At 57.5% G+C, this 14,066-nt stretch overlaps 1 protein-coding gene across 1 annotated transcript in view; it reads right to left on the reverse strand.

Moving 5' to 3' along the window:
• The window catches only part of wdr97 (WD repeat domain 97), a 229,449-nt gene that overhangs the window by 36,936 nt on the left and 178,447 nt on the right, over window positions 1-14,066 (reverse strand). Inside the window, exon 20 of the mRNA XM_072507945.1 lies at window positions 2,240-2,408. Coding sequence (XP_072364046.1) covers window positions 2,240-2,408 — 169 coding nt within the window. The remainder of the gene's footprint in view (window positions 1-2,239; window positions 2,409-14,066) is intronic.

A 14,066-nucleotide genomic window follows, 5' to 3' on the forward strand; every position in this document is an offset into this window, starting at 1 on the left:
CCGTCTCCTGTGGTCTCCGAGGGGCATCCTGCGGGCGGTGTGCATCTGCGGGGATGGGTGCCTGGACGTTTGGTCCTGCGATACACAATGAAGCATGCATGGTTAGACATCAGGCAGTGATCAGGTGATACGGGGGAGGGGGATATAGGGGAGGGGGGATATGGGGACGGGCTGTCGGTGGCTCACTTGCTGGTGGGCCCCCGACCTCTGCATCAGCAACCTCCCGGTCGTCAGGTCCGCCAGCCAGTTCCAGGGCCCTTTCCTCGTGTACGGTCAGTGGCCTCTCATCAGCGGGCCTCCTCCAGTCCTCAAATGCTCCCTATTGTTGCCGTGCGCGCTTATCCTGTGGGGGGGGGGGGGGGGTGGTGGCAGGGGTAAAAGGCAACAGTGTTAGGCAGGTATATGAATGCACGCCATCGGTTGCGCGTGCATTGCAGAGGTTAAGGTTAGGGCTGGATTCACTTGGGGATATGGGGGATATGGGGGAGGGGGGATATGGGGGGAGGGGGGGATATGGGGGAGGGGGGATATGGGGGAGGGGGGATATGGGGGAGGGGGATATGGGGGATATGGGGGAGGGGGGATATGGGGGAGGGGGGATATGGGGGATATGGGGAGGGGGGATATGGGGATATGGGGGAGGGGGGATATGGGGAGGGGGAATATGGGGGAGGGGGGATATGGGGGAGGGGGGATATGGGGGAGGGGGGATATGGGGGGATATGGGGGAGGGGGGATATGGGGGAGGGGGGATATGGGGGAGGGGGGATATGGGTGAGGGGTGGGATATGGGGGAGGGGGGATATGGGGGAGGGGGGATATGGGGGAGGGGGGATATGGGGGAGGGGGGATATGGGGGATATGGGGGAGGGGGGGATATGGGGGAGGGGGGTTATGGATATTGGGCAGGGGGGGGGAGGCTCACCCTGCCTGCTCTGACGAGGTCGTTCACCTTCTTGTGGCACTGGGTGCCTGTCCGTGGTGTTAGGGCCACAGCGGTGACAGCCTCTGCCACTTCCCTCCACAGACGCCGGCTGTGGCGTGGGGCAACTCTGCGGCCGTGCCCGGGATACAGGGCGTCCCTCCTCTGCTCCACCGCGTCCAGGAGCGCCTCCACATCGCGTGACTCGAACCTCGGGGCTGAGCGGTGGGCAGCCATCCATTCGGGTGTTGCGGTCGGCTGTTCCGGTCGGTTGGGGGGGGAGCAGCGCGGCCTTATGAGCCGTCACGCCGTGCGGCGCGTATGACGCTGCACGGCGTGAACCACTGCGCAAGCGCGGATCCCGTTACGTCGCTGCTAGCCCATTTCGGGCCGGAGACTATCGTCCCATTTTTATGACGTGACGCAAGTGGGATTTGCGCCGTTTTTCCGCCGATCGGCGGACTTTCCGCCGATAACGGAGAATTTCGCCCAAGATTCCAGACCAGAGATCAGCAACTCTTTTTTTATTCAAGTAGATGAAATTTGAAAGATTCCACGGTTATTGTAACCATTCGCGAGCTGTGGTTGTCGCTGACCAGTCCAGCATTTATTGCCCATCCCTAACTGCCCCTTGAGAAGGTGGTGGGCAGCTGCAGTCTGCGAGGTAAATAAACAGAAGTAACTTTACTATAGACAAACTAACAAAGTGAACAATCAATGTGTTCTGGGGGAATTGTCTCCCATAGCAGTGATGTCGGGCAGGGAAACGCAGTGTTGAGTCGCCAATAGCAATGGCTCATTTAAATATAATTATCTACGCCCGTGCCCCACCCGGGTGTCGCGAGATTTTGCACCCGCCGTAAATCTCGATTTGGGTCTCCCCCGCGTTCACCCTCGTCGCCAGCTCCATGCCGGGAACATCGCAGTGGTTGAATCGTGTCCATAATAGAACACGAACAATACAGCACAGGAACAGACCCTTCGGCCCTCGGCCCTCCAAGCCTGTACCGGTCATGATACCACCCTTGGCCAACACCCTCTGCACTTCCTAGTTCCGCATCCCTCTACCCGTCCTATCCATGTGTTTGTCAAGATGCCTTTTGAACGCCGTTAATGTGTCTGCTGCTGTACAATATATATAACAATTCCATATTGTTCACACATTGAGTTCCACAGTGAAATCTCTCGTTCTGATGGGCTAATCCACTGTTAATATTAACGTTTCAGACACACCATACGCCCAGCTCACAACTCAGTCAAATCTCAGCCTCACAACAATTGATGCCCCCGACGCCTGATTGATGGTTAACGTGTTACCTTGAATTTCCGAGTCCACTTTCTATTCCATTTGTTGCTTAAATTCAAAAGCTTTTCTTTTGTTGACTCGCTGGCCTTCTCAAAGGCGATCCACGAATTGAGCTCCTTCTCAAAGTAATTGTGTGGATCGAGGAGCCCGAGGTCAGAAAAGATGAGCTTGATGGCGTTCCTAGAATGCAACAGGGGCTGGAGTGAGAGGAGGGGCTGCTGACTGACATCTCCCCTGATACTGTAGCTGGCCAACCACCTCCACCAGAATCTCAGCTCTGCGGCCAAACATTCCTCCAGCCTGAGCTATTCCGTCGGGAAACCCATCAGGTTCACTAATGTCCTTTAGGGAAGGGGAAATCTGCCGCCCTTACCCGGTCTGGCCGACATGTGACTCCAAACCCACAGCAATGTGGTTAACTCTGAAATGCCCCCCCCTGAAATGCCCGAGGGAGACACTCAGTTGCCTTGAGGGTAATTAGGGATGGCCAACAAATACTGGCCTTGTCAGTGAGGCCCTCATTACAGGAAAAATTCCAACACAAAACGCTGCAGTCAATGGAACCAGAAGGTCCCAGCGGCGGGAGAATCCCACCCAGCGTTTCAGGTCATCAAATCTGGGAAAGGTTGGGAAAGTGACAGGTGGGGGGGGGGTGGAAACAGGTAAAATGGAAGGTCTTGAGGTCGGGCGGAGGGCAGCGGAGGTCAATAAGAAAGGAGTTGATGATGCAGGTTCAGAGGGAGTGGGAACAGGGCGAGGAAAGAAGCAACGGAAGAGCTGCGACTGGCAGAACGGCAAACAGCTGGAATCCAAAATTAAAGCACAGGAAACGAGCGAGGAAGGAACCGAACAAGCCAAAGGGAAACAAAACAAAATGGAGGCAGAGGTTTAGTATGGAAGGTTCTAGAAATCCCAGTTAAAAGGATGAGGTGAGTTGCTCCCCTTTGCTTGGGCTGTTTAGCACAGGGCTAAATCGCTGGCTTTTAAAGCAGACCAAGGCAGGCCGGCAGCACGGTTCGATTCCTGTACCAGCCTACCCGAACAGGCGCCGGAATGTGGCGACTAGGGGCTTTTCACAGTAACTTCATTTGACGCCTACTTGTGACAATAAGCGATTTTCATTTCATTTTCCACATGCAGATTTTCCCTTTTTCCTGTTTTACGATGGAGAAGAAGACATTATAATGTGCTATTGTTGTGTCCGGTATATTTGGAGTTGGGGAAAGTGTGTTGAGGTGCGCACCAGAACATGGCGTGAAAATCGTATCCTAGATCTTAGCATCATAGAACAGAAAAGGCACCTCGCTCCACCCAGCTTGCACCGACAAAAAAAGACCGACTCTAATCTACACTTTCCAACACTTGAACCACACACAGCCTTGAATGTTATGACATTTCAAGTGTTTCTTTTCAAGTCTTTCGAGACATTTTAAGTTTCCCCTACTGAATGAGTGTACCAGTGAGGGTGTGTACCAGTTCCCATGTGTACATGGCCTTGTCCCCTTTGTCTTCGTTCTCTAGTGTATTGCTTCTCAAAGAACAAAGAAATGTACAGCACAGGAACAGGCCCTTTGGCCCTCCAAGCCCGTGCCGACCATGCTGCCCGACTAAACTACAATCTTCTACACTTCCTGGGTCTGTATCCCTCTATTCCCATCCTATTCATGTATTTGTCAAGATGCCCCTTAAATGTCACTATCGTCCCTGCTTCCACCACCTCCTCCGGTAGCGAGTTCCAGGCACCCACTACCCTCTGCGTAAAAAACTTGCCTCGTACATCTACTCTAAACCTTGCCCCTCTCACCTTAAACCTATGCCCCCTAGTAATTGACCCCTCTACCCTGGGGAAAAGCCTCTGACTATCCACTCTGTCTATGCCCCTCATAATTTTGTATACCTCTATCAGGTCTCCCCTCATCCTCCTTCGTTCCAGTGAGAACAAACCGAGTTTATTCAACCGCTCCTCATAGCTAATGCCCTCCATAACAGGCAACATTCTGGTAAATCTCTTCTGCACCCTCTCTAAAGCCTCCACATCCTTCTGGTAGTGTGGCGACCAGAATTGAACACTATACTCCAAGTGTGGCCTAACTAAGGTTCTATACAGCTGCAACATGACTTGCCAATTCTTATACTCAATGCCCCGGCCAATGAAGGCAAGCATGCCGTATGCCTTCTTGACTACCTTCTCCACCTGTGTTGCCCCTTTCAATGACCTGTGGACCTGTACTCCTAGATCTCTTTGACTTTCAATACTCTTGAGGGTTCTACCATTCACTGTATATTCCCAAGCCTGCATTAGACCTTCCAAAATGCATTACCTCACATTTGTCCGGATTAAACTCCATCTGCCATCTCTCCGCCCAAGTTTCCAAACAATGTAAATCCTGCTGTATCCTCTGACAGTCCTCATCGCTTTCCGCAATTCCACCAACCTTTGTGTCGTCTGCAAACTTACTAATCAGACCAGTTACATTTTCCTCCAAATCATTTATATATACTACAAAGAGCAAAGGTCCCAGCACTGATCCCTATGGAACACCACTGGTCACAGCCCTCCAATGAGAAAAGCATCCTTCCATTGCTACTCTCTGCCTTCTATGGCCTAGCCAGTTCTGTATCCACCTTGCCAGCTCACCCCTGATCCCGTGTGACTTCACCTTTTGTACTAGTCTACCATGAAGGACCTTGTCAAAGGCCTTACTGAAGTCCATATAGACAACATCCACTGCCCTACCTGCATCAATCATCTTAGTGACCTCCTCGAAAAACTCTATCAAGTTAGTGAGACACGACCTCCCCTTCACAAAACCGTGCTGCCTCTCACTAATACGTCCATTTGCTTCCAAATGGGAATAGATCCTGTCTCGAAGAATTCTCTCCAGTAGTTTCCCTACCACTGAAGTAAGGTTCACCGGCCTGTAGTTCCCGGGATTATCCTTGCTACCCTTCTTAAACAGAGGAACAACATTGGCTATTCTCCAGTCCTCCGGGACATCCCCTGAAGACAGCGAGGATCCAAAGTTCTCCTGGTATAAGTGAAGGCACCAGGTTCAATGATTAGGTGAAACCAACTGTACTGATGTTTTCCTGTCTTTTTCTGTATTCTGTATGTTGATAGAGTCGCAAAGGTTTACAGCAGAGAACAGGCCCTTCGGCCCATTACACGGTGCTGTTCACAGACAACCACCTAAGTATTCTCACCCATTTCCTGGCACTTGCCCCATAGCTGTGTCTGCCCTGGGATTGCAAATGTACATCGAAACACGTCTTAAATGTTCTGCCTCCACCCCCCTTTCAGGCAGCGAGTTCCAGACCCCCCCACCCCCCCTCACATCCCCTCTAAACCTCCTGCCCCTTACCTTACATCTCTGCCCCCTGGTCATTGATCCCTCCACCAAGGGGGAACGTTTCTTCCTGTCTACTCTATCTACGCCCCTCATAATGTTACACATCTCAATCCTGTCCCCCCTCAGTCTCCTCTGCTCCAAGGAAAACAATCCCAGTCTATCCAATCTCTCTTCATAACTAACACTGTCCAGCCCAGGCAACATCCTGGTAAATATCCTCCGCACCCTTTCCAGTGCGATCACATCCCGCCTGTAATGGGGATTCCAGAACTGCTCACAATACTCTACCTGTGGCCTAACCAACGTTTTATACAGTTCCAGCATAACCTCCCTGCTCTGAAACTCTATATCTCGGGCAGCACGGTGGCACAGTGGTTAGCCCTGCAGCCTCACGGCGCTGAGGTCCCAGGTTCGATCCCAGCCCCGGGTCTCTGTCCGTGTGGAGTTTGCACATTCTCCCCGTGTTTGCGTGGGTTTCGCTCCCACAACCCAAAGATGGAACTCCTTCACCTGAGGAAGGAGCAGTGCTCCGAAAGCTAGTGTTTGAACAAACCTGTTGGACTGTAACCTGGTGTTGTCAGACTTCTTACTGAACCCAAAGATGTGCAGGGTCGGTGGATTGGCCACGCTAAATTGCCCCTTAATCAGGAAAAAAAAAAATTGGGTACTCTAAATGTATTTGTTTTAAATCTATGTCTCAGCTAATAAAGGCAAGTACACTATAGGCCTTCTTAACCACAATATCCACCTGCTCTGCTATCACACGGTACCAGTGTGCATGCACACCAAGGTCCCTCTGATCCTTGATGCTTCCCAGGGTCCTGCCGTTTATCGTGTATTCCCTTGGCTTGTTTGTGGGAGGCACGGTAGCACAGTGGTTAGCACTGTTGCTTCAAAGCTCCAGGGTCCCAATTTGATTCACAGCTTGGGTGACTGTGTGGAGTCTGCATGTTCTCCCCGTGTCTGCATGGGTTTCCTCCGGGTGCTCCGGTTTCCTCCCACAAGCCCCAAAAGACGTGCTGTTAGGTGAATTGGACATTCTGAATTCTCCCTCTGTGTACCCAAACAGGTGCCGGAATGTGGTGACTAGGGGATTTTCACAGTAACGTCACTGCAGTGTTAATGTCAGCCTACTTGTGACACTAATAAAGTGCATCACCTCACACTTATCCGGACTGAATCCCATTTGCCACTGATCATCCCATCTGACCAGCCCGTCAATATCCTCCTGTAATCGAAGGCTATCCTCCTCACTATTTACCATCCCACCAGTATTCGTATTAACCATGGACTTGTACATCAACCCTCCTACATTCATGCCTAAATAATTTATATAAACCACAAACACGCTGGAGGTCCATAGTGGGGGGGGGGGGGGGGGGGGGGTTAGAGCCTGTAAACCGGAAACTGCTATAAAGTCACTGAGCACATCAGAAAAGTCACGGATTTAGGGCGGGAGAAGCTGGAGTGTAGAGATAAGGGGCGAAATTTTCCGGTATCGGCGCGATGTCTGCCGACCGGCGCAACGACCGGCGCAAATCAGTCGGGCATCGCGCCGCCCCAAAGGTGCGGAGGTCTCCGCATCTTGAGCGGACCGAGCGCCAACCTTGAGGGGCTAGGCCCGCGCCGGACTGATTTCCGCCCCGCCAGCTGGCGGAAAAGGCCTTTGGTGCCCCGCCAGCTGGCGCGGAAATGACATCTCCGGGCGGCGCAAGCGCGGGAGCGTCAGCGGCCGCTCATGGCATCCCCGCACATGCGCAGTGGAGGGAGTCTCTTCCGCCTCCGCCATGGTGGAGACCGTGGCGAAGGCGGTAGGAAAAGAGTGCCCCCACGGCACAGGCCCGCCCGCGGATTGGTAGGCCCCGCTCGCGGGCTAGGCCACCGTGGGGGCACCCCCCCGGGGCCAGATCGCCCCGTGCCCCCCCCAGGACCCTGGAGCCCGCCCGCGCCGCCTTGTCCCGCCGGTAAGAGAGGTGGTTTAATCCACTCCAGGACAGGCATCCTAGCAGCGGGACTTTGAATCGCCCGGGGGGGGGGCAACCGGCTCGGCGCGATTCCCGCCCCCGCCGATTCTCCGGTGCTGGAGAATTCGGCAGCTGGCGTGGGCGGGATTCGCGCCAGCCCCCGGCGATTCTCCGACCCGGCGGGGAGTCGGAGAATCTCGCCCCAGAAATCAGTTAGTGTGGCAGGATTGGCTGAAAGAATGGGCCGACCAGGGAAGAGGGCACTTTATGGTTGGGGATTAGGAGGTAGGGAGGCCCAGGAGGGAAGATGACCAGAGGTGGTGAGGCAGCCATGGAAGCGATGGTTTGATGTTTGGTGATGGGCTGATAGTTCAGAGCGAGGTAGGAGGAAGTGTCGGAAACATGTGACTCACATTCGGATCTTCCTCAGCCTCCTGACTGCCGGAGACACCCACATTCGTGGCATGAGCGTCTCCGTGGCGAGACCAACCTTTTTGTTGCCCATCCCGAACTGTCCTTGAAATGAGTGTCCCGATCGGTCATTTCAGAGGGCATTGAGGAGCCAACCGCATTGCTGTGGGTCTGGAGTCACAGGTAGGCCACACCAGGTAAGGACGGCAGATTTCCTTTCCTAAAGGACATTAGTGACCCAGATAGGTTTTTACAACAATCAACAACGGTTTCATGGTTATCATTAGACTTTTAATTCCAGATTTGTATTGAATTGAAATTTCACCGTTGTGGTGATGGGATTAAGACCATAAGACATAGGAGAGGAAGTAAGGCCATTCGGCCCATCGAGTCCACTCCACCATTCAATCATGGCTGATTTCAACTCCATTTACCTGCTCTCTCTCCATAGCCCTTAATTCCTCGAGAAATCAAGAATTTATCAACTTCTGTCTTAAAGACACTCAACGTCCCGGCCTCCACCGCCCTCTGTGGCAATGAATTGCACAGACCCACCACTCTCTGGCTGAAGAAATTTCTCCTCATCTCTGTTCTAAAGTGACTCCCTTTTATTCTAAGGCTGTGCCCCCGGGTCCTAGTCTCCCCTGCTAATGGAAACAACTTCCCTACGTCCACCCTATCTGAGCCATTCATTATCTTGTAAGTTTCTATTAGATCTCCCCTCAACCTCCTAAACTCCAATGAATATAATCCCAGGATCCTCAGACGTTCATCGTATGTTAGGCCCACCATTCCTGGGATCATCCGTGTGAATCTCCGCTGGACCCGCTCCAGTGCCAGTATGTACTTCCTGAGGTGTGGGGCCCAAAATTGCTCACAGTATTCTAAATGGGGCCTAACTAGTGCTTTATAAAGCTTCAGAAGTACATCCCTGCTTTTATATTCCAAGCCTCTTGAGATAAATGACAACATTGTATGCATCCCATGCAAGGTTGAGTCACAGAACCTCTTCTCTTGACTGGACACTTTACAGCCTTCCGGGCCCAACATTCAGTTCAACAATTTTAGATCACAGCCGCTGCTCCTATCTTTACATCTGAGTGACTGTGGATTCAAGAACACTCAAGAAGCTCAATGGCATCCAGGACAAAGCAGCCCACAGGCTTGGTACGCCAACCAGCCCATTCAACATTCACTCCTTCAGCTACCTTTCCAAGGGCAATTAGAGATGGACAGGATATCTTGGCCTTCCCACTGAACCTGCGTCCTCAGAAGAAAGAAAGAAAGGAATTGCTGCAAAGAGAGAAATATTTCCAAAGGTCTTACAGAACTGTTTGAAATTTGGTATTCATGGGCGTCATTCTCCGACCCCCCAGAGGGTCGGAGAATGGCCGTTGGCCGCCGTGAATCCCGCTACCGCCGGTTGCCGAAGTCTCCGAAGGGAGAAAAGTCGGCGGGGCGTTAATGTCGCCGCTGCCGCGGAGAATGTCACGGGTCTGCGCAAGGCAGCCGATTTTCGGCCTGCCGATATTCTCCCTTCCGGATGGGCCGAAGTCCCGTTCACGTCGTGATGACCGTTCACGTCGACGTAAATTAAACCTCCTTTTCATCGGCGTGACCCTGTGCTCCAGGTTCACGCCGACCAGCGTGGAGGTGAATGACGGCCTGGGGGGTTGGCTCTGGGCAGGCGATGGCGTGGCCGCAGTCTGAATGCGTGAGGAGAGGTGTGTCTCGGGTTGTGTGTGTGTGTGCGCGGCGGGGGGGGGGGGGGTGGTTAGAGTAGGCTGGGCTCCGGGGGAGTGCCGGGAGGGGGTCCGTGCCGGGGAGGGGGATGGGGGGGGGTCCGTGCCGGGGAGGGTGATGGGGGGGGTCCGTGCCGGGGAGGGGGATGGGGGGGTCCGTGCCGGGGAGGGGGATGGGGAGGGGTCCGTGCCGGGGTGGAGGTTGGGGGGGGGTCCGTGCCGGGGTGGAGGTTGGGGGGGGGCCGTGCCGGGGTGGAGGTTCGGGGGGGGTCCGTGCCAGGGTGGAGGTTGGGGGGGGGTCCGTGCCGAGGTGGAGGTTGGGGGGGGGGTCCGTGCCGGGGAGGGGGATGGGAGGGTCCGTGCCGGGGAGGGGGATGGGGGGGGTCCGTGCCGGGAAGGGGGATGGGGGGTCCGTGCCAGGGTGGAGGTTGGGGGGGGTCCGTGCCGGGGAGGGGGATGGGGGGTCCGTGCCGGGGTGGAGATTGGGGGGGGGGTCCGTGCCGGGGTGGAGGTTGGGGGGGGTCCATGCCGGGGAGGGGGATGGGGGGTCCGTGCCGGGGTGGAGGTTGGGGGGGTGTTCCGTGCCGGGGTGGAGGTTGGGGGTTGGAGGGGGTCCGTGCCAGGGTGGAGGTTGGGGAGGGGGTCCGTGCTGGGGTGGAGGTTGGGGAGGGGGTCCGTGCTGGGGTGGAGGTTGGGGAGGGGGTCCGTGCTGGGGTGGAGGTTGGGGGTTGGAGGGGGTCCGTGCCGGGGTGGAGGTTGGGGATGGAGGGGGTCCGTGCTGGGGTGGAGGTTGGGGAGGGGGTCCGTGCTGGGGTGGAGGTTGGGGGTTGGAGGGGGTCCGTGCTGGGGTGGAGGTTGGGGGTTGGAGGGGGTCCGTGCTGGGGTGGAGGTTGGGGAGGGGGTCCGTGCCGAGGAGGGTGATGGGAGAGCCTCCAACAGTTGGACCCATGCGGTCCATGCCACCTGGCTGGGGGGAGGAGTGGATATGGGCAATGATGACATGTCGTCGTTCCCCTCCCCCCACCAGGCCGTCATATTTTCAGACCATCCAGCGATGTTGGCCGCCGTGGTGGCAGCCGCTCATGTCTATGTTGCCCTGGATGAGGAGGAGGAGGAGGAGGAGGAGGAGGAGGAGCGTGCCAGAGAGGCGGCGCAGGCTGCCGCAGAGGGGCAGGCGGCAGCCGCCCAGGCTGGAGGGACACCTGACCGACAGGACAAGGAGGGGGAGGAGGACGTCGCGGCCCCACGGCAACGGAGGCACCCGAGGGCGCCCCGTGTGTACCGGCCCCGGCAGTCATACCAGGACCTCACGGACCGGGAATGCAGGAGGAGACTCCGGATGAGGCGGGAAACCGTGGCACACATCTGCCACCTGCTGGCACACCTGTCACCGCGTGGCACTGGCAGGGGACACCCTCTCCCCGTGTCCGTCAAGGTTACGGTGGCCCTGAACTTTTATGCAACGGGGTCATTCCAGGCACCGAGTGGGGACCTGTCCGGCATATCGCAGACATAGGACCACACCACCTCCTCCTCCCTCGGGGTGCCCGATGGCACCCAGGCCTCTACATGGGTGGGGGATGCGAACGGACTGGCCATCCAACGCCCCCCCCCCCCCGACATCTGGCGCTGCCAGTCCTGGAGGCCCGTGCTGGTATCGACAGGGGTCTGCAGGTTTGCAGCCATGGAGCCCAGGGGGTTGGCAAACCCTGTCTGTGACAGTGCGACGCCGGCTCGCACATGGCCACTGGCGCCGATGCCCTCAGCGATGGCCTGCAGAGACTGGGCCATGGCCTACTGAGACTGGGCCATGGCCTGCTGAGACTGGGCCATGGCCTGCAGAGACTGGGCTATGGCGTTGAGCGCCTCTGCCATCTGGCGCTGGCACTGGCTCATGGCCTCCTGTGGTGAGAGGGCAGCCATTTCCTGGGCCACAGACGCCGCCTGCACGGAAAGCCCCAGGCCTCGCAAACTGTTCCCCATGTCTGACACCGTCGCACCCATTGCCTCCACCGCGGACGCCACCCGTGCGGTGTCAGCTTGGGTGGCACGCATGACCGGCACCACTCCCAGCTCCTGGACGCGGGTGGACTCCTCCACCTGCGACTGCAGCCGCCGCAAGCCACCCGTCACCCTCGCTCCGGGTCGGTGGTTGCATCGGATCTATGTGTGGGTGTGGTAACTCCAGGAACCCGGGATCCATCTGGGCGGCAGATGTTCGCTTGGGCTGGGCTGCCCTCCGACCGCCCGGCCCCTCTGCTGCTCCTACCTCCACTTGCTGTACCGGGACGGCTGTGTTGTGCGCACCAGTGAGTGTACCAGACGCCTCATCACTAAAGTGCCCAACCGAGGTGAGTGTTTCTGCGATGGTGGAGGGTGTTGGTGACAGCAGTGGCGTTGTGTCGTGCTCTTCGTCCCACTCTGAGTCCATGGCACTTTGGGGTGGGGGTTCGTCTCCACCCATCCACTCTGAGTCACTGTCCGGTATTTCGTCTTCCTGGGTAGTGCTGTCCCGGGTAGGGGTGTCCTGGGTAGGGGTGTCCCGGGTAGGGGTGTCCCGGGTAGGGGTGTCCCGGGTAGTGCTGTCCCGGGTAGTGCTGTCCCGGGTAGTGCTGTCCCGGGTAGGGGTGTCCTGGGCAGTGCTGTCCCGGGTAGTGGTGTCCCGGGTAGTGGTGTCCCGGGTAGTGGTGTCCTGGGTAGTGGTGTCCTGGCTCGGATGTGACGGGGGCCTGTGGCTGCCCCCCTCGTCGCTGGGTGGTCGCTCCCGCACGTGACAGGGGTGTCGTCTCCCTGTTGCTCCAGGTCTCTCCGTCTCCCATGGTGTGCGAGGGGCATCCTGCGGGCGTCGCATGCTGGAGGGTGCGGGTCTCTCCGTCTCCCGTGGTGTGCGAGGGGCATCCTGCGGGGGTCGCATGCTGGAGGGTGCGGGTCTCTCCGTCTCCCGTGGTGTGCGAGGGGCATCCTGCGGGCGTCGCATGCTGGAGGGTCCGGGTCTCTCCGTCTCCCGTGGCCTCCGAGGGGCATCCTGCGGGCGTCGCATGCTGGAGGGTCCGGGTCTCTCCGTCTCTCGTGGCCTCCGAGGGGGCATCCTGCGGGCGGTCTGCATCTGCGGGGATGGGTGCCTGGACGTTTGGTCCTGCGATACACAATGAAGCATGCATGGTTAGACATCAGGCAGTGATCAGGTGATATGGGGAGGGGGATATAGGGGAGGGGGGATATGGGGACGGGCTGTCGGTGGCTCACTTGCTACTACGCCCCCGACCTCTGCATCAGCAACCTCCCGGTCGTCAGGTCCGCCAGCCAGTTCCAGGGCCCTTTCCTCGTGTTCGGTCAGTGGCCTCTCATCAGCGGGCCTCCTCCAGTCCTCAAATGCTCCCTATTGTTGTGTGCGCGCTTATCCTGTGGGGGGGGGGGGGGGCGGTGGCAGGGGTAAAAGGCAACACTGTTAGGCAGGTATATGAATGCATGCCATCGGTTGCGCGTGCATTGCAGAGGTTAAGGTTAGGGCTGGATTCACTTGAGGATATGGGGGATATGGGGGAGGGGGGGATATGGGGGAGGGGGGATATGGGGGATATGGGGGAGGGGGGATATGGGGGAGGGGGGATATGGGGAGGGGGGATATGGGGGAGGGGGGATATGGGGGAGGGAGGATATGGGGGATATGGGGAGGGGGGATATGGGGGAGGGGGGATATGGGGGAGGGGGGATATGGGGGAGGGGGATGTGGGGGAGGGGGGATATGGGGAGGGGGGATATGGGGGAGGGGGGATATGGGGGAGGGGGGATATGGGGGGAGGGGGGATATGGGGGAGGGGGGATATGGGGAGGGGGGATATGGGGAGGGGGGATATGGGGGAGGGGGGATATGGGGGAAGGGGGGATATGGGGGAGGGGGGTATATGGGGGATATGGGGGACGGGGGATATGGGGGAGGGGGGATATGGGGGGGGGATATGGGGGATATGGTGGAGGGGGGATATGGGGGAGGGGGGATATGGGGAGGGGGATATGGGATATGGGGGAGGGGGGATATGGGGGAGGGGGGATATGGGGAAGGGGGGATATGGGGAAGGGGGGATATGGGGGAGGGGGGGATATGTGGGAGGGGGATATGTGGGAGGGGGGAAATGAGGGAGGGGGGATATGGGGGAGGGGGGGATACGGGGGAGGCTCACCCTGCCTGCTCTGACGAGGTCGTTCACCTTCTTGTGGCACTGGGTGCCTGTCCGTGGTGTCAGGGCCACAGCGGTGACGGCCTCTGCCACTTCCCTCCACAGACGCCGGCTGTGGCGTGGGGCAACTCTGCGGCCGTGCCCGGGATACAGGGCGTCCCTCCTCTGCTCCACCGCGTCCAGGAGCGCCTCC

The sequence above is a fragment of the Scyliorhinus torazame genome, chromosome 6 (assembly GCF_047496885.1).
Source record: "Scyliorhinus torazame isolate Kashiwa2021f chromosome 6, sScyTor2.1, whole genome shotgun sequence".
In the NCBI taxonomy this organism is placed as follows: Eukaryota; Metazoa; Chordata; class Chondrichthyes; order Carcharhiniformes; family Scyliorhinidae; genus Scyliorhinus; species Scyliorhinus torazame.